Raw genomic sequence first — 18,450 nt, forward strand, 5'->3', positions numbered from 1 at the left:
TCATTTGCCCTGGAAAAGTGTTAGGAAAAACACCATACATGCCATGTCCCATTAGAGAGAAGCGATCACCACGTGGGGGAAAACGTGGTCCGCTAGGAGTGTGGGACTGAAAGCCACGGTCGCGAGGTCCAGAGTCATATAGATCATGACTTGGGCCACACCGGGCACGACCACCACGTGGTCTCACCACCTGAGGCCTAGCACCTTGAGGCATTGCACCTCTAGGCCTAACATTGTGCCTCTGAACAGGCGGTACATGTACGCCATGGGGAGGACGGTACATATTCCGGTTGTTCAACTCGTACTCGCGCCGCTCATCTCTCTTCCTCCTAAAGCAAAACTCAGCCAAATGACCATCTCTATGGCAATAGTCGTAGTGGTACCTCACCTCTCTCTTGGATGGTGGTTGACTCACTCTCTTGTGGATGTGGTTCACTCTCTGAGGCTTTTTGACTTTAGGAAGGGGTGCACTAGAGATGTTGGGTAGAGTATCGAGTGAGTTCCGAAAGTGGTTCGGTTTGGGAACCCAAACTTGCTTGGATGGTGGAGCTTTTGGTGGTTCTTCAAACACACCATCTTTGATCATAGGCTTGGTAGACTCTGGTGGAGGGATCCTGATCAATTTGGAAGTGTTGGTGGGTTTCTCACTTGGGTTCAAACCACTATGTTCACCAACCTTGCCATAGACATGCTCACCCTTCCCACCTATAGCAAAGCCTACTCCCGATGAGTCAGTTCCCCGCCTGAACTGGCTCACCATCATGCCCAACTAGGGCTCACTGCACGACACCCAGCTCAAGATGGATCAAAGTTGTGTGTTTTCTTCCTCGGTTCCCATCTTGTCGTGCCTGCAGGACTCAAGCTCCAACACCAAAGCTTCACATCGAACACATGTAGTGGTGATGCTATCTAAGTTGGCCTTCTCAAACTCAGCAAGTTTGGCAACCTTCTCTGCCAACTCAGATTGCAAGCCTGAGCAGGACTTGCACGCACCGAGCAACCCAGAACGAGACTTCAACTCATCACATTCATCAAGCAAAACAGCATACTTGGATTGCAAGTCAGAGAGGTTAGACATGTGTATAGCGCACTCATCGCACTCCTCCTCCTCTGACACCACTACACCACTCTTGGCAAGCTCCAACTCCTTCAAAGCAACCTCTAGCTGGTCCTTAAACTCTTTTCTCTCGCGGGCAGCACGCTTAAGCAACTTATCTTGACTCATCAATGTATCATTCATAGTATCAAGCTCAAGCATAAGTGAGTCAAGTGTGGGCGGTACCTCGTTTTCGTCGTCGTCGACGTCGACGTCCTTTTTGAGCTTTGCTCCACCGTCAACCGCCATAGTGCAAAACCCACCACGGTTTGCACCGGCGACAAAGCAGAGACCGTTGAGCTTGTCCTCGCGCTTCTTCTCGGACTCATCGTCGGTCGAGGGACAAGAAGAGTGATCATCGTCGGAGTCGTCGTCGAGGTCGCTGAGGGAGGCGAGGAAGGCGCGTTCTTGAGCTTTGGCCTTCCTGCGGTACGCCTTCTTGATCGCCTCCTTGTCGAAACCGCCCTTGGCCTTGTGCTTGCCAGAGGTGTAGTCGCGCTTATCCTTGCGCTTGCCGGAGTCGTACTTGTTGATGAAGGGCTTCTTATTGGGGCAGTGCGCGACGAAGTGGTCCGGATCTCCACATCCATAGCATCCCTCCTTCGGGCCACCACTGCGTCGGCGATTCAAACGGTTGTTGTGAAACCGAGAGAACCGACTGATGACGAGTGCCAACTCATCATCCCCAAGAGACTCCAGCTGCTCCTCTGTGACTGACATCAAGCACGACAAAGAGAAAGAAGCTTGTGAAGGGTTAGTCAATGAACTTGAACCACTACCTGAGACCAAAGCCATGGTTGGTGCAGAGGGATTCTTGAGCTTGGCTTGGGTTTGGTAGTCGATCTCTGTGGACTTGAGCTTGCTGAAAAGCTCGTCAACAGTGAGGGTGTCGTAGTTGGCGGACTCGATGATCGCCGACACCTTCACATCCCATACCTTTCGATCAAGGGCATAGAGAAGCTTGAGCGCCCTCTCATGATCACTATAAGGTAGGTTGGCCTTGTTCGCTTTCATTTTGTTGACGATAGTCTGAAAGCGGAAAAACATGGCATCGATGGACTCGCCATCAAGCTGAGAGAAGTTCTCGTACTCGCGCTTGTACGTCTCGTAGAGTCTGGTCTTGACCTGTGCGGTCCCCTCGTGATAGCTCTGAAGCCTCACCCAGATCTCTCGAGCTGTAGTACAATCGGAGACACGCTCGAACTCAGAAAGCGAAAGACTCGAGAAAAGCACACTGCGAGCTTTGCTATTTGCGTTGTGCCGATCCTTGTGATCCTGGGTGGTACGGGCCACGGTAGGGAGCACAACGTAAGTAGCATCCTCGCAAATTTCCCAGACGAGCCAATCAATCCCCTGGAGATGCGCAGACATGCGGATCTTCTAATAAGGATAGTTTGACCCATCGAAGTACGGTGGTTTGCCAGACCCACGCTCCATGTCGCCTTCGTGGATCACGGACCGATTAAGGTGGAATGATCCTTAACCGGCTCTAATACCAATTGAAGGACCGAAAACGGCGACCAGAGGGGGGGTGAATGGGAGCCTCAAATTTCTTTCGAAATCTTCGACCACTGTCCCAACATCAATCCCCAAAAAGCATACACGAAAGACTTGATGACTACGACCCTAGAGAAGGGTGGATGCTCCCTCAGAACACAGCGGGTCACCACAGAGCAAACGGAACACAGATCAAAGCCCAAACGAGCAAACTCCCAAAAGAAAACAGCACTGCTCCTGCAAATATCGAACACGTCCGGTATTTTCCGGACACGTCCGGTATGATATCGGACACGTCCGGGATTTTCAGCAGCAAGCTGACCAAAAGAGAAAAATCCAAAACCCCATCAAACGGTGTCCAAAAATCATAAAATTTTAACCATAGCTCTTTAGACACCAAGGGAAGGTCTCCACAAAATTTCAGCTCAAAACTCCAAAGTGAGAAATATCGGACACGTCCGGTATGATATCGGACACGTCCGGGATTTTCAGCAGCAAGCTGACCAAAAGAGAAAAATCCAAAACCCCATCAAACGATGTCCAAAAATCATGAAATTTTAACCATAGCTCTTTAGACACCAAGGGAAGGTCTCCACAAAATTTCAGCTCAAAACTCCAAAGTGAGAAATATCAGACACGTCCGGTATGATATCGGACACGTCCGGTATGAACGAGCAGTTTCTCGGGAAAAATTAAATCAAGCCATAACTTGATCAAATCAACTCCAAATGACTTGAAATTTTGCACAAGAGTTCACAAGTGAGTAGAAAGGCAACCTCTAAAAGATCATAGCCCGAGACAAACTCTAACTCCGTGAATCGAAGGAATTGAAGAAAACCCCCAAGAAATAGGTCAAGAACTAAAATTGCCCGGATCTGCGATCTCGTGAGGAATTAGTGGATTTCCTTTGGTGGAAAGCTTCTACTCATGTCACTGATCGATCCAAGGCAACAAGAACGGACCAAAACCGTCCCAAATCGAAGAAACGAGAGGGGAAACAAGAAGGAACAAAAGGAGCTCGTGAAGAACACCAAAATCACATCAAGAACACAACTAAATCATGAATCCCGGAGGACATACGGTGGTTACGGCCACCGATTCCTTCAAAACCAAGTCACAATTTGAGTTGTGGACCTCTCTCATACATGGAAGCAAACTAGAGGAAGAAACCCTAAAGGAGAAAATGAAAACTGGAGGAGGTGAGGGAGATGGGGGCTCCCTCATCCTATTTAACAGGGCTATTACACATTCCCAGTTTTGCCCCTGGATACAAATGAGTTGAACCGCTAAGCCCAAGGGCGTTGTTGTCCAACCCGGTGTAATCTTGATCCGACGGCCACCGCGCCTTCTCACCGGTAGCTTCGCCTCGACGCGAACTCCCCGATGCCGCCACGTGCCGTCCGTCCCTCCTCGGAACCTCCGCCCGGGTTTTGAGGCCCAAACCCGTAAACCGTCCATCCGATGGTTTTGAGGTCCAAACCATCAAACCGTCCGCGAGTAGCGTACTCCATACGCGTCCCCCGCCATCCGACGCGTGTCACCGCCGTCCTCGACCGGCCGGCCCGCCAAGTCCTCCTGAGCCTCGCTCGACTCACGCGTCCGCCGTCTTGACCCGGTCAACACCGTCACTCCATGTCTTCTTGCACTTGTCGATGTCCCAAGTGTCAGCCACCATGGCTAGTCACCCCGCCTCTGGGTCCCTCGGTCCAAGCCTCACGTCCGTCCTTCACCGCTCCCGGTCTGTCGGCACGGCACGTCCTCCTTGACCTTCACCTCGCCGTCGACCACCACATCCGAGCTCCACACCTGCACAACACAAGCCAAAAGACATGTCGCACATATAGCTTTCGCCATGGTAGGGTTAGTCACCACTCAACCTACTTTGTGGATCACATTGACAATCACTCATTACAAAACGAACACACAAGGGTACTTGTCAACCTTGTGTTCGCAATAATCAACTCAGTGGACCAATACCTGCCTAGATAAAGAGCTTAAAGTCGCTTTTCCATCTAGACATATCATACAACAAGCTTGCAGGGGAAATACCAACAGCGTTAATGGAGATGCCAATGCTAACAGCAGAAAATAAGGCGATCCATTTGGATCAAAGTATATTTCTGCTGATTGTTTACAGAGGTACATCATTTGAGTACCGGACAATCAGTGGTTTCCCAAATATGCTGAATCTTGGCTATAACAACTTCGCCGGAGCGATCCCTAAAGAGATTGGTCAGTTGAAATCACTCACTATACTCAATCTCAGCTCTAACAGCTTGTCCGGAGAGATTCCGGTGCAGCTCTGCAGCCTGGAAAATCTGCAGTGCTAGACTTGTCAAACAACCTTCTCACAGGTGCAATCCCATCAGACCTTAACAACCTTCACTTCCTCTCTACAATCAATGTTTCTAACAATGATTTAGAAGGGCCAATTCCGAGAGGAGGCCAGTTCAGTACATTCACAGATTCAAGCTTTCAAGGCAACCCAAAGTTGTGTGGAAATACTATTGACCGGCCTTGTGGTTCTGCTCAGGCGCCTCTGGTCTCTGCTCTGACCACTGAACAAAGAGACAGAAGGATAGCCTTTGTGATTGCTTTTTGTGCTTTCTTTGGTGTAGGGTGTTGTATGATCAAATAGTCTTGTCAAAGTATTTTGGCTAAGTCTGAGTTTACATAACTATTGTGCTATGTGTATATAACTATGTATAATGAGAGCGAGGACATCTTTTGCCTGATGAGTGTAATTTTTTATTTTTTTCACCAGCTGTTCTTGACCGTGGAGGTTACTTATTTGGTTTGCAATTTTTTTCCAGTGTACTGTCTTGTATTTTCAGCATATATATTTCAAAGAAACACCACAATCAAATATGCATTCGCCGACAGTTCTTCATCCTAATTAACAGACTAGTGTGGCTTTGAATCTTCAAACTTTGCGTTATTGCAGGAAACATGATGAACCCCCTGCATCTGCCATTATTTTAACAAACATTTCTGAAATCAGAATGATTTACATGGTATTTGCAACGTGACAACCAAATTAAGGGCATGCTTGGTTGACCATCCAAAATTTACCATGCCAAAGATTTGGCAAGCCAAAAGTTGGGCAAAAACATTGCCATGAATTTGGCAAGCCAAATATGAGAGTTTGACAAGTTTTGATAGCAAATTAAATGCTAGACAATATCATGGCTTCTAAATCATTAGCATGACAAATTTTAGAAGCGAACCAATTCGACCCTAAGCCCAAATTTACACCCTGCCTAAGTTGCTTCTCCTGCAGGCTACATCCATAGCCAGCCCCCACCTAGATGGCCCAATTTGCCAAAGCAACAGAAGGATGAATACTCTCTCCATTCAATTTGCCAAAGCAACGGAATGATTTCTCATCAGTACCAATAAAAAAAGACATACCCAGTGTAGTGAGCTCCCGCTCTGTGCGGAGTCTGAGAAAGAATGTTAGTGACAAGCCTTACTCTCGCCTGTGCAATGCGAGGAGACCGCGACTCGAACCCGAGACTTTCCGGTCACAGACGGTAAGACTCTACCGCTTGCACCAGGCCCGCCCTTCCATCAGTACCAATATAAATGTATCTAATTTCTTGAGTGACTAGATATATAGAAAATAATATCAATATTTATATCTCTAAATAAATTTATTTATAAATACTCCCTCCGTTCATAAGTCGCTTTGACTTTTTTGTTCAATCATTTTACTACGTATCTAGACATATTATTATATCTAGATAAATAGCAAAATAGATGGATAAAAAAGTCAAAGCGACTTATAATTTAGAACAGAGGTATGGGAGTACATTTTTACACTTAATCTGATGATACTTGTTACTTATTACATACCATAAATTTTAATACTTATTTATATATGTTTATTAGTCAAACTAAAGAGAAGTATGATTTCTTGAAAAATGAAATAAAAGGACGTACCCAGTGCAGAGAGCTCATGCTGGTCTGGGGAAGAATGTCAGTGGCAAGCCTTACCCTCGCCTATGCAATACGAGGAGACTACGACTCAAACCCGGAACCTTTCGATCACATGCGGTAAGACTCTACCGCACCAGGCCCTCCCTTTTCTTAAAAAATGAAATGTGCACCTATAATTTATATATGTTTATTTACCATTACTTATCTGTGCAGTGTTATTATACAGAAAAAAAATTGAATGATGAACATATTTTCTCACGAAAATCTACATAGTTTCCTGTTTCTTTTGACGCCAAATCGAGGACCGCTGCGCCGCCGGCGCTCGATCCGCAGCTCGGGGACGCGCGCCATTGGGATCACGTCCGCCTCCCCCGCATGCCATCGGCGAGCAAGTCTGGAGCCGCCGCGTGAGGGCGCGGCCTTCTTTGGCCGGTGTTGCTTTTTCTGCAGCTTGGGGGAGACTTCTCTGACTGGCGATCCTCGATTTGTGTGCAGGGACGTCGAATCGAGGTCGAGGCCCAGCGGCTGTAATCCCGAAGCTCGTCGGAGCCCGCATCCGCGCCCACAGCTCGCCGGTGCACCGCCTCTATTGCTCTTCCTACCATGTATACCTTCACATTGCAATTCTGCAGCGGAAAACATGAGCTACATGGGAATCTATCTAAATTTCCATCTAAGTTGAGACGTTGAGTCCTTTAAAAAAAAGATTTCGACTGTTTCACGCAGCTTTTTCGTTTGCTCCAAATGGAACATGCTTCAGCCCATAAGTGAGAAGTCCACACATGCTAGGGTTCACAGATATGAGCAAAGGCTGCAAAGCTCGGTTGTTACAGGTGTTGCTAAACCTGACAGAAGGCAAGTATTACTAAGACTATTGTCAAATCCACATATGAAGTGAGACTAGCCAAAATACTTTGCCAAGACTAATTGGTCATAAAGTACCCCTACAACAAAGAAAGGCCCAAAAGCAATCACGAAGGCAACCCTTCGGTCTGATTGTTCTTTGGAGAGAGTGGAGAAGCCAGGAGGTGCTTCTGCCCGGCCACATAGCTGATTGACCATGACACCACACAGCTCTGGGTTCCCTTCGAAGCTTGAATTTGGGAATGTGCTGAACTGGCCTCCAGTTGGGATTGGCCCTTTTAAGTCGTTGTTAGAAACATTGAATGCAGACAAAAAGTGCAGGGTGTTGAGATCCGACGGGAGTGCGCCTGTGAAATGGTTGCTAGACAAGTCAAGCACCTGCAGGTTTGACAGGTTGCAGAGCTGCTGTGGTATCTCCCCTGATAACATGTTGAAGCTAATGTTGAGCGTGGTCAGTGATTTCAGCTGACCAATCTCTTGGGGAATCACACCAGTGAAGTTATTGTGACCAAGATTCAGCACTTTTGGGATCCCACTTGTTTCCCGGACCTGAAGCGATTGACCTAAAGAAACAGGTAGCTCAAATACCATAGGGTCCAATTGGGTTGGAGCCCTTCCTGTCGTTAGCATTGGCAACTCCATTAGGGCACTTGGTATTTCCCCTGCAAATCTGTTATTTGATATGTCTAGATAGAGTAGTGACTCTAGGCTTTTGATCCAGGCAGGTATTGGTCCATTGAGCTGATTGTTATGCAATAATAATACCTTCAAATTTTTGAGCCTTGATATCCAATGAGGAAATTTTCCAGACAATGAGCACATATGCAATGTGAAAACCTGAAGATTCTGAAAACCATCAACCGTTTCATCTTGTGGCATGGCTTCACCTTTGAAGTTGGTCTCCAGATATAGGAAGGTAAGGTTCTTACAATCTCTGAGGACATGAAGTGTATTTGTTATATTTGTAAAATTGTTGGAGCCAATTGATAGGAAAATAAGGGACTCCAAGTTGCCTATTCTCGGCGAAAGCTGCCCATGGAAGTTGTTGTAGGACAGTCGCAGTGCAACCATATTGCTGCAAGAGTAGATGCTTCCTGGAATTGTGCCACTGAAGTTGTTATACAGAAGATCTAGCATTTCTAGATTGATCAGGGTGGAGAAGTTGACCTTGGTAAGTTCTCCACTGAAATAGTTGTTCTTGAGGATAATCGTTACGAGATTTGTACAGTTGCACAGAGTTGATGGTAGCTCCCCAGACATCATGTTGTAGTCCAAATGGAGCTGTTCCAACGTCTTGAGCAGACCTATGGAGTCTGGAATCGTGCCTGTGAAATTGTTCTCTCCAAGATCTAGAGTAACCAGATCACTGAGTTTGCCAATAGGTGAACCATCAAGTGTTCCTTGCAAACCGGCGTTACGAAGTGACAGGTGCTCCAACGAGGTAGCATTGAACAGTTCATCAGGGATAGTCCCACCTAGGTTATTGTGACCAGCCTTAAGCACTTTGAGATTAGAGCAGTTGCCGAGCACGAGGGGAATCTTTCCACTGAACTGATTGCACTGAAGCTCAAGAACGGTGATGGATGCCGAGGCAAGGCAGAAAGAAGATGGTACCTGCCCGCTAAAGCTGTTGTTGCTCACGTTGAGCGTGACCAGATTCTTCAACAGCTTCCATGTTCTTGATGGAAACTCTCCAGTAAACTGGTTGCTCGAGATGTTCAGCACCTGCAGTGGCCGGCCATGGGTGACTGAAGATGACAGCTCACCTAGCTCTCCCTTGAGGTAACTGAAACTGACGTCAATGGTGACTATGCTACCGGAGGACATGAGCTGCTCTAGTGGAAGTCCACCAGACAGCGCATTCCATGAAAGGTTGATGTGCAGCAACCCGGTGAGTTCACCAAGGGCCGGCGAGATGCGCCCTTGGAGTCCCCTGCCGGGCAGGGAGACCTCTGTGACCACCCCGTCTCCGTTGCAGGTGATGCCTTTCCACAAGCAGCAGTCTGCTGTGTCGTTCCACCATGACGACATGGCAAGGCCGCTGTCAACTGAGAGCTCCGCAATGAAGCGGAGGAGGGATCTCTTGTCCTGGTCAGGGCACGGAGTGGCATGAGAGGAGACAGAGGACAAGGAGAGCAGCAGCAGCATGCCGAGAGCAAGGCTGGAGAAACCCATGTCTGGCTACATGCTGTTGCTGCTTTTGCTTCCTGCTTTGTTGCTAACATGGGTGGCTTGCTCTGGCCTTTTTTTTCCCCCATTCCACATGAAGAGTACGAGCATGGCACAAAAAAAGTCATCAGAGCATGAACACATCTCACTGGACTAGCAAACACAACTTGCGTTCTGCATCGCCTGTCAAGAAAGCTATGGCCTGCACATTGAAATAAGAACAAGTACGGCTGATTTCCTTGTCATTGTAGACTTTTTATTTGTACGAGAGGAACATTGTAGACTTTTTTATTCTTGTATGCACCCTTTTTTTTGGTAGAGAACCTGAAGCTGCTGATAATATTGCATCTTTTTTTCGGAAGAGAACCTGAAGCTGCTGATAGTACTGTGTCTTTTTTTGGTAGAGAACCTGAACCTGAAGCAATGAACCGCCAGCCCCTTGGCCAGTTGGCCCGGCTACTTAGCTATGCAATCGCCAGCTTTGTCGTGCAGCTACTGACCACCAGTGGCATGCAAAGCCTTGGTCTTGGTTTTGGTCTTTGTTTGGGTGTCGTACGGTGCTGCTCGTCTCAAACAGAGAGGAAATTGGTTTATATCAATTGTAAGGAATACGTACATTGGAAATCAGTGAGATCCAACCGGCAACCGCTATCAGGAAGGGTCATGCCTGCGTAGTGCTGAAGTCAGTGAGATTCAACTGTTATGTAGATTATCGGTAATGATATGGGTAAGACGTCCGATCGTTCGGACGTCCACGTTGTCGGACGTCCACGTTGGTGGGCCTCGCCTGCCCGAACGGCTCAACACTATCAATTGCACGGTAGTGACGAATCTGGGATAAATCGCCGCTGGGGTCGCCCTAGCCTTAGAGCCACAACTATAGTTGATAATAATCTAACACCATGTATAAAAACAATAGTATATTGCAAATAGTAAGCATTCATACAGGGATAAATGTAATGATAACAATAATGCGACAAAAGAAACTATTTACAATAGTGGTTACCTCTTATAATTTCATCCTGTGAGTACGATCAGCCATATTCTGAAAACGAACTATGATATCATCATTTGGAATAGCATCAAGAAATTCTTGCTCGACGAAGCAGATGGCATAATCATTCATAAATTCATCGCCGATTCGGTTTCGTAGGTCTGTCATCACAATTTTCACTACTGTCAAACATTTATCGACCTTCTCACTATACTCAAGCCAATCATATTTTGCGAACCATTCAGCTTGAAATCGGCGTGGATGACCTGCTATGATTTTATGTGGATATTTAAAACCAGGTGGTGGTCTAAAAGGACCTCTAATCAAATACTTCCATCTTATCTCATTTTGTAGCTTTTCGCCTATGTAATCGGAAATTCTCCTTCTATCCGTTGGATCATACGGAAGCTCGTCAAAATTTACATCATGCCGTGAGATCCGCAAAGAAATATGAGTTGTATTGTTGGTGTTTGTTGGATTTGCATCTCTTCTTGACCTCCATAAATATTCTCCCTTCCATCTCCTCTCAAGATGCCTCCATCAACATTTTCATTATCACTTGCTGGGGTTAATTTCCTTTTCAAAAAGCGATCCATTGTGCTTTGATTGCCTATCAAATTATTCAATCAAAAAGTTAAACATGCAAGTAGATATTGAATGCACAATTAGCTGTACTTATGATTAAAAAGTCACTAATTTACTTACGTGGCATGTTTGCTGCAAGAGATCTCTAGTATCTGATCTGTTGGAACACGCAAGCAAAATAGCGAATTGCCTTTACCTCCCCTTCCGATTATATTATACATAAAACTGAAAAAGAAAAAAAAACGATAAGCTGCAAGCATCTCAACTTGTAGATTGGGGAATAAACAGGCAGGCCCCTGTAAACAGGGATTCCGTACTTGAATAGGACCTAATCAACGGAGAGTCGGAGACTCCGACGTAGAGTATCGCCGCGCCGCCGCCGGCCGTCCGTCCTCGGCTCCTCGCCGACTCGCCAAGCGGAAGTTGCAAGGTCGGATGGAGGGAGAAAAATCATCGAATGTTTCTGCGGGGCTGCGGTAAGCCACCAGCACCTGTTAGTCGCTGAATTCTCGCTCTGGGTAGTAGCAGAATTCTTACTCTCATCGAGAGAGGATGACACTAGGAGTTGGGGTAATTTTCTTGTCTATTTCTCACACGAGCTCACACAAATGCCATATCAACCTGAGGAGTTGGGGTTACATATTTATAGGCTACTAGCCAGCCAAGCATATGCCAAGATGCTAGTTTAAGATGTTAGTCTAAGATGCTAATATGCTGTCCTAGCTAAGATGTTGTCCTCTAGTCTAAGATGTTGTCCTCTAGTCTAAGATGCTATCCTAAAAATAGAATAACAGCCACAAGGACCATGACCATGTGAACATCATAGCCCCACAAAGACCAGCCACACATGAAACTTATCCATCAGCACCAATTGCCCATTGGCGATTGCAACCTTCGGCCTTCGCCCTTGCAACAATGGGCTCTGTGGGCTCCAGTGCAGGCCTTTCATCTCACAAATTGGGCTGCTGTTAAACTTAGCTGTGTTGGGCTGCCGGGGTCAAAATATTTTTTTATGCTGAAAACGTATATAGGTATAAGGTGAAACTAGCAAGTCGTAGGGGTCAGCTGACCCCGACCGTCCACATAGATCCGCCCCAATACACGGTCGCTCGCGTTGCTCAAAAAAATAAAAAAATATTTGCTCACTTTTTCTCTTGAATCGTTGTCGTGACCGCATCCATTCTCGAATCGCCGCTGCGCCCGTGCTCCGCCTCACTGTTGTCGCCTTTCCTCGCCGCTCGCTCCCTCCCACGACGCGTGTGCCTCCCGCGACACTTGGCTCCCCATTCCTGGGCCGTACTCTGTCCTACGCCGCGCCGCGCACCTCATCTCCTTCCCCACCCACCCACACTACCCCGACCCCCGTCGTAGCCCCGCGAGGCGGCTCCGATGGGGTATGTGCCGTCGGCGGTGGCGAGGGTGCTAGAGCAGCCCATGGTGTCGGGGGTGATCTAGGAGACGGCGCTCCTCGCAAGGCCCCTCTGGGCGGCTGCCTTCCACGCCCCTGCTTGGCTGGGCCTTGTCGTTGCCACTCTAGCGCCTCCACTAGAGCGGCCTCCATCCACTCCCTGTCCTCCTCGTCGGTCTACCGCAATTCACCATCAGGTAGGTCATGGCAACACGGCAATGCTGTGTTTCAGGTGTTTCTGGATGTTTTTCAGACATGTTGTAAGCCTATGTTTCAAGTGTTTCAGTTTTTTCGTATGTATGTTTCAATTGTTTCATGCGGATGTTGCAAAAGTAGATCGGGATGTTGCATATGTTGCAATGGTTGTACACGAATGTTGTAAGCGTCTATCCCTAATGTTTCATCTGTTTTTGATACACATATGTTGCAAGTGTTTCAGACATATGTCTCAATTGTTTCATCTGTGTTCTTTTGTATGTTGCGAGTGTTGCATCTGGATGTTTCAAAAATAGATCGGGATGTTGCACATATTGCAATGGTGTTACAACTATATGTCATAAATATTTTATCTATTTTAGACATATGTTGCACAAGTTTTATCTGGACGTTGCAAAAGTAGATATGGTGTTTGAATGTTGTAGTTGGACCCACTTGCCACATCCACCTATTTGCAGCTGTTGGACCCGCATGCATGCGTGTAGGAGCGGAGAGGCGTGAGCGGCAAGCACGGGAAACGAGAGCGGGCGCAGATCGAGACTCGGCGCCCCCGCGTGGGCGCACACATGCACGGAAAACGGAGCAGCATGGGCCTCACGTGCGTGCGGGCGGGAGCGCGAGCGTCCGAACGCTAGCCAGGCGCTAGCAGTTCCGATAGATTATGGTCAGGTCTGAAGTCAATTTGGAATTGTCGTTGTTTCTGTACCCCACCTCTTGCGCTGTTGAAATTCATTGGTACACCACATTTGTCCATCATCAGCTAGCTTAACTCTCATACCCTAAGGGACTGCAACTTTTATGGACTTAATAATATCTTTTTAATACTCCTGTACTTGGATCTTCTTCCTCTTATTTGAAGATGTTACCACATGGAAATCTATCATGATTTAACAGCTTAGTGTTAACATTATCTAAAAAAATGCTTAATGTTAACGTGTTACTGTTCACCACCAAAAGTAAACAATAAAATCAATCCACACTATCTATTTCTTTTTTTTAAAAAAATATGTTACATTTTTCAGCTTGTTCCCTCTCTCATCTCTTCTCTTGCGGAAAAACCGGGGTTTCATGGGTGAAGCGGACGGTTTGGTAAATGAAGTTGTTTTTTTTTTTTATCTTTGTGAAGCTGCCAATAAGCGCTATCAAAGAGGCCCTGAGGGCAGAAGAAAGATGCTCTGGACCTACGGTAAAAGAGTCAGTTGTTTTTGGCATACAAAGGCAAAGCTACGATTGAGGCTCTCTGTGGCTCCAACTCCGGCCGGTGACGATGGTAGAGCACAGGTTTAGCCATGCCAATCGCGCCCTAATTACTTGTATTGGTTTACCCAAAGGTAAATCCTGATCCCTTGAGTGCCTCCTCGACGATGCCATCCAGCCTTGCTGCCATCTCCGATGTCATGTGGTTCCTCCAGTTCCCCATGATCCCCTTCCTGAAGAAATGCTTGTTCTCGACGGCGTTTGTCATCACCAAGCCCTCCTGAACGCTTACGTAAGCTCCGGTCTTGTTCACCGCCAGGCTCCGCTGCTTCTCCAGGCTGCACAGCTCAAGGATGGAGCTCACCACGCCGGCGTCATCCTCCGCCGCAGAGAACAGGCACCCAACCAAGAGTCTCATCCAAATCTTGCAAGAAGTAATTAGGAGAGCTCAATAAGATGATTACGTTAGACATCTCTGTTGCACTTGGTGTGTTACGAAGGTGGCTTGTTATATGTTGCGTGGATGGAGGATACGGGCATTTGTCCATGACAACGAGGGCAGAGGCAGTATTAGCCTAGTTTTATTATTATATATAATAATAGCCTAATAGTTAGCCAAAGCATTAGTTTTTATATTTGTTCTTCATAATATGATCATACAGATAAGGAAATATTAATTTAGTAATAGAAACTAATTTTAATATTTTTTAATCATCTAACATGATGTTTTATTAGGCTTAATATGTTTCTATTCATAAGCTAAAAAGCAATCATACTCCCTCTATCCTAAAAAGAATGTCATATGAGGTTTGAGACTAGACTAAATTAAACTTCCTTAAGTGCGGCTAGATTTACAAAAAAATATTATCAACATTTGTATTTCTAAATAGATTTATTATGAAAATATACTATATGGTTCATCTAATGATTAGTATCATATATGTTAGTATTTCTTATATATTTGTCAAACATGAAATTTATTGACTCCTCGAAACATAAGAATGACATTCTTTTGGGATGAAGGGAGAAACTTTTAATTAAGAAAAAGAATTGACATTTAACTTGTGATATCTGAATTCAAATTAAGATATGAACAATCCAATTCGAGCATATTCAAATTTGTATTTGTATCTATTTTAAAAAATATATAAATGTGGAAAGCATGCTATCCAATTTAAATCTGACCGACTTCTATCCCTAGAGATGAGGAGAGTTGTTCTCTGTATAGTGGCAGGAAGCTCTGCTCAAGTAGTAGGTCGCATTAAGTCATCGACTCAATCATCCATTATTTCACAACAACCGTATGCTAAGCTATGGAAACCACCAACACATATAGCAAAGAAATGCTAAACACAATAATCACACCAAGTGAAAAACACGATAATGGTAGTGAGACAAAAGTGATCGGCATTTTATGTGCCTATGCATTCAGAGGCGGACCTCGAATTTTACAATAAGGTATTTCACACCAAAAATTTCATATGTTATTTGGTAAATCCATTTACCAATTTAATAAACAATTATAAAATTTGCCTTGTGTTTCGGTATAAAAACATTACATAACATGATTGGTCCTGAATTCAAAGCTTAAGCCAGAGAATTTAACAAACCAAATACACGATGCATGAAGATTACTCTCTTTAAAAAAATAAAGATCACATACATGAGAGAGTGATAGGGGAGCGGCAATACCTATAAGAGATGGTTATAAAAAAATACCTATAAAAGATATAGAAAGATGATTTGCCTGAATGATTGCTAACTGTTAAAGGTGCTTCCTCCGAAGAATCTTCAATCAAAACTATGTTGTCGTGCGGCCATGCCGATGAGGCCCGATGACCCAGTGTGGCGATGTTGAGTTGTTGATATACCTCCTTTTCAGTCCTTCAAGTCTCGACCCAACTCTCCTAGCGACCAGATGCTGCGAGGGCACCGAGCGGCGATAAGTGTAGGGCGATGCACTGAGCGGCGAGCCACGAGCACCGAGTTGCATATCAGCTTAGACGTTGACCACGCACAATATGATAGAACCGAATATCAGAGATAGCTCAAGATGCCTATAGAGACGGAAATAGGCATCTCTGAATTTGTGTCTGTGATGTGGACTACATTAATAACGCGTTATTCTTCGTCTCTATTAGACTCATTAGATATGGTGTTTTGTTAATTCGCTGTCTCTGATGGTTCGTACCATAATCATAGATGAGTTTATCAAGCGCGCATACGTCTCAAATGAGACCCATCCAAGATAGTTTACTTTTACACACGTCTCTAATGTGACGCTGTATGAGACATGGATCATTAAACCCGGGTCACTACTGCCGGGTCAATTCACAATCCAGCGGTGATATCGTGTTGCCGCTGTCGAATAAAGCCACAACTCGGCATTGGCATATCATTGTCGGCTATTCCTCATATCACTACTGATCTATGATTCAGACCGGCAGTGACAGGAGTCTTCACTCCCGGATCAACAGAATCCTCAATCATTGTCCGTATCCTAGGCTTAACTCCACGGTGAAGCCAATTCCAGCACACATAGCAGTGATGGGCTGGTAGGGATTTTGTGTCTTACAGTAGCAAAGCTCACAATTTCCTGCAGATTGTTCTATTAGAGCACTTGTCAATTATCATCTAGTGGGATTCCCAAAGTTCCTATTTTCTACTTTGAAAGAATCAAAGGGGGAAAATTAATCACCAAGTAGGCTGTAAACAAAGTATAATATATAGCTGTTCAGGTCAACCAATCCTTACTTCGTCTCCTTGTGTCTAAAATAAATTCCCTGGAGTCATTATTGGTTTGTTGCAAGGTAAGCAATGACGACACAGCATCAAAGGTCAGACCTCAGAGAAGATTATTTTGCGGTAACGATGTCATCGAGCTGTTAGCCAGCCTCCTGATGATATACTGCCTAACTGCCGTGCCACTATAAACGAAGGGATGTCACTTCGCCCAGCTGCTGCATCCTTCATCTGCATAGTCACAACTCACAAACCATCAGAGGTCATCTCTGTTACCCTGTGTCAATGGCGTCTGCAGTGACCAGCAGGTAACTAAACTAGACTAGAAAGGCAAAGGCAACTACCATATCTCCATCTATGACTTTTGAGTGCATCTGATGTTGCTTCGCCATTAGCTTGCTGCATGCACGGATTTGCATCCATTACAAACAGTTCTGCTGCGAAACAGATGGATGCATTTGGATTAACCAGAGTCAACTTTGATGTGCAGTGAAAAGGAGCAGGCCATCCCTACCATCGACGCTGACCAAGCGCATGCGTTGTTGAGCTCTGGCCATGGCTATGTGGATGTCAGGTATGCGTGTACTATATATACTGAAGCTTCCATGATCTTGCGATCAGCTGCGAATGAACTGACGGGGACGAAATGGGTCTTCTCCAGGATGCGGGAGGACTTCGACAAGGCGCATGCACCCGGTGCTCGGAATGTTCCCTACTACCTGTCAGTCACGCCGCAAGGTCAGTTTCTTGGTTCTGCTTGCTCACTGACAGTGGGGGCCTGCGGGGATCGATTGGTGTGTTTTCTCCTTCTTTTTGTTTTTTTAGAAACTAAGTCAGTGATTGATTTCGACTTTAAACTTTCCTCTTTCACTCTGATCAAACATGTCCCTCCTCATGTGTGAGAATATGTGGTACCACGTTCTTTTATCCCTGATTATTCTACCTGTTCTCTTTGCTGATCACAAGGGACGGAGAAAAATCCACACTTTGTAGAGGAAGTGGCTGCGTTCTGTGGGAAGGATGATGTCTTCGTTGTGGTAGATTACTGTCTTCATCAATCATATATACTCATAGCTACACTAGATTAGTAGCTCTAAGCCTCTAACTAGAATCAGGTAGCATGGCTAGTTAACTGAATCTAGTAATGCAATGCCTGCATACGCATTACCTCATCATTTATTCATTTTATTATCAGTGTAAAAGAAGTTACTTCATATTTACGTAGGCTTGCAACACGGGGAACAGATCCAGATTCGCGACTGCAGACCTTCTAAACGCGGTAAATACAGGCCATCTGAGCTATCAATCTAGTAGGACAAGCTGTGTCTTATAACTGAGGGTCACACACTCACACTTGGATGTTCAGGGGTTCAAGAACGTGAGGAACCTGCAAGGTGGCTACCGCTCCTTTCTCCAGAGTGCAAATCAGCAGCGACCTCAACAGCAGTAACCATATTTAATAAAAAAAACAGCAGTAACCATCAATGGTTAATTGAGCTTGCACTCCCTGAAAGTGGCTTTGTGTGCTATAATTAGAGGGATGTGGATAGCATGGAAAACCCCTAGTTCAGCGCTGGAGAACGTTCTTTCAAACGTGCTGTGACGCTCTGTAATTCCTCTGTCTCTTTCTTGTTTGTTTCTCCTCTGTTCCATTTCCTTCGTATGCCAGGGGTTTATTGTTGCAATCTGTGTTTTGTTCCATTTCCTGTGTTCGCGTGCTAAAGTTGAACGACACATTTGTCA

At 45.6% G+C, this 18,450-nt stretch overlaps 2 protein-coding genes and 1 pseudogene across 8 annotated transcripts; 1 reads left to right on the forward strand and 2 right to left on the reverse strand.

Moving 5' to 3' along the window:
- Positions 1-382: 382 nt before the first annotated feature.
- Positions 383-2,533, reverse strand: LOC136466678 (uncharacterized; annotated as a pseudogene).
- A 4,888-nt stretch (positions 2,534-7,421) lies between these two features.
- On the reverse strand, positions 7,422-11,287 carry LOC136466679 (tyrosine-sulfated glycopeptide receptor 1-like). Of its 5 annotated transcripts, none has more exons than XM_066465163.1 (3): positions 11,265-11,287; positions 10,983-11,169; positions 7,422-10,825 (listed from the first exon to the last, which is right to left on the reverse strand). In XM_066465163.1, the coding sequence occupies exon 3, from the start codon at positions 9,569-9,571 to the stop codon at positions 7,433-7,435; it is 2,139 nt and encodes a 712-aa protein (XP_066321260.1). In that variant the 5' UTR covers positions 9,572-10,825; positions 10,983-11,169; positions 11,265-11,287; the 3' UTR covers positions 7,422-7,432. The 5 variants fall into 5 exon arrangements, with proteins under 5 accessions (XP_066321260.1, XP_066321259.1, XP_066321258.1 ...); XM_066465162.1 differs by having other exon boundaries at positions 7,422-10,828; XM_066465161.1 differs by having other exon boundaries at positions 7,422-10,232; positions 10,572-11,169.
- A 5,134-nt stretch (positions 11,288-16,421) lies between these two features.
- Positions 16,422-18,346, forward strand: LOC136466681 (thiosulfate sulfurtransferase 16, chloroplastic-like). Of its 3 annotated transcripts, XM_066465166.1 has the most exons (6): positions 16,422-17,015; positions 17,198-17,281; positions 17,369-17,445; positions 17,674-17,744; positions 17,933-17,986; positions 18,074-18,346. In XM_066465166.1, exons 1-6 carry the CDS (start codon positions 16,993-16,995, stop codon positions 18,155-18,157), a joined length of 393 nt encoding a protein of 130 aa, XP_066321263.1. In that variant the 5' UTR covers positions 16,422-16,992; the 3' UTR covers positions 18,158-18,346. The 3 variants fall into 3 exon arrangements, with proteins under 3 accessions (XP_066321263.1, XP_066321262.1, XP_066321264.1); XM_066465165.1 differs by having other exon boundaries at positions 17,198-17,445; XM_066465167.1 differs by lacking the exon at positions 16,422-17,015 and having other exon boundaries at positions 17,026-17,501.
- Positions 18,347-18,450: the final 104 nt, after the last annotated feature.

The sequence above is a fragment of the Miscanthus floridulus genome, chromosome 7 (genome assembly GCF_019320115.1).
Source record: "Miscanthus floridulus cultivar M001 chromosome 7, ASM1932011v1, whole genome shotgun sequence".
Classification (NCBI taxonomy): Eukaryota; Viridiplantae; Streptophyta; class Magnoliopsida; order Poales; family Poaceae; genus Miscanthus; species Miscanthus floridulus.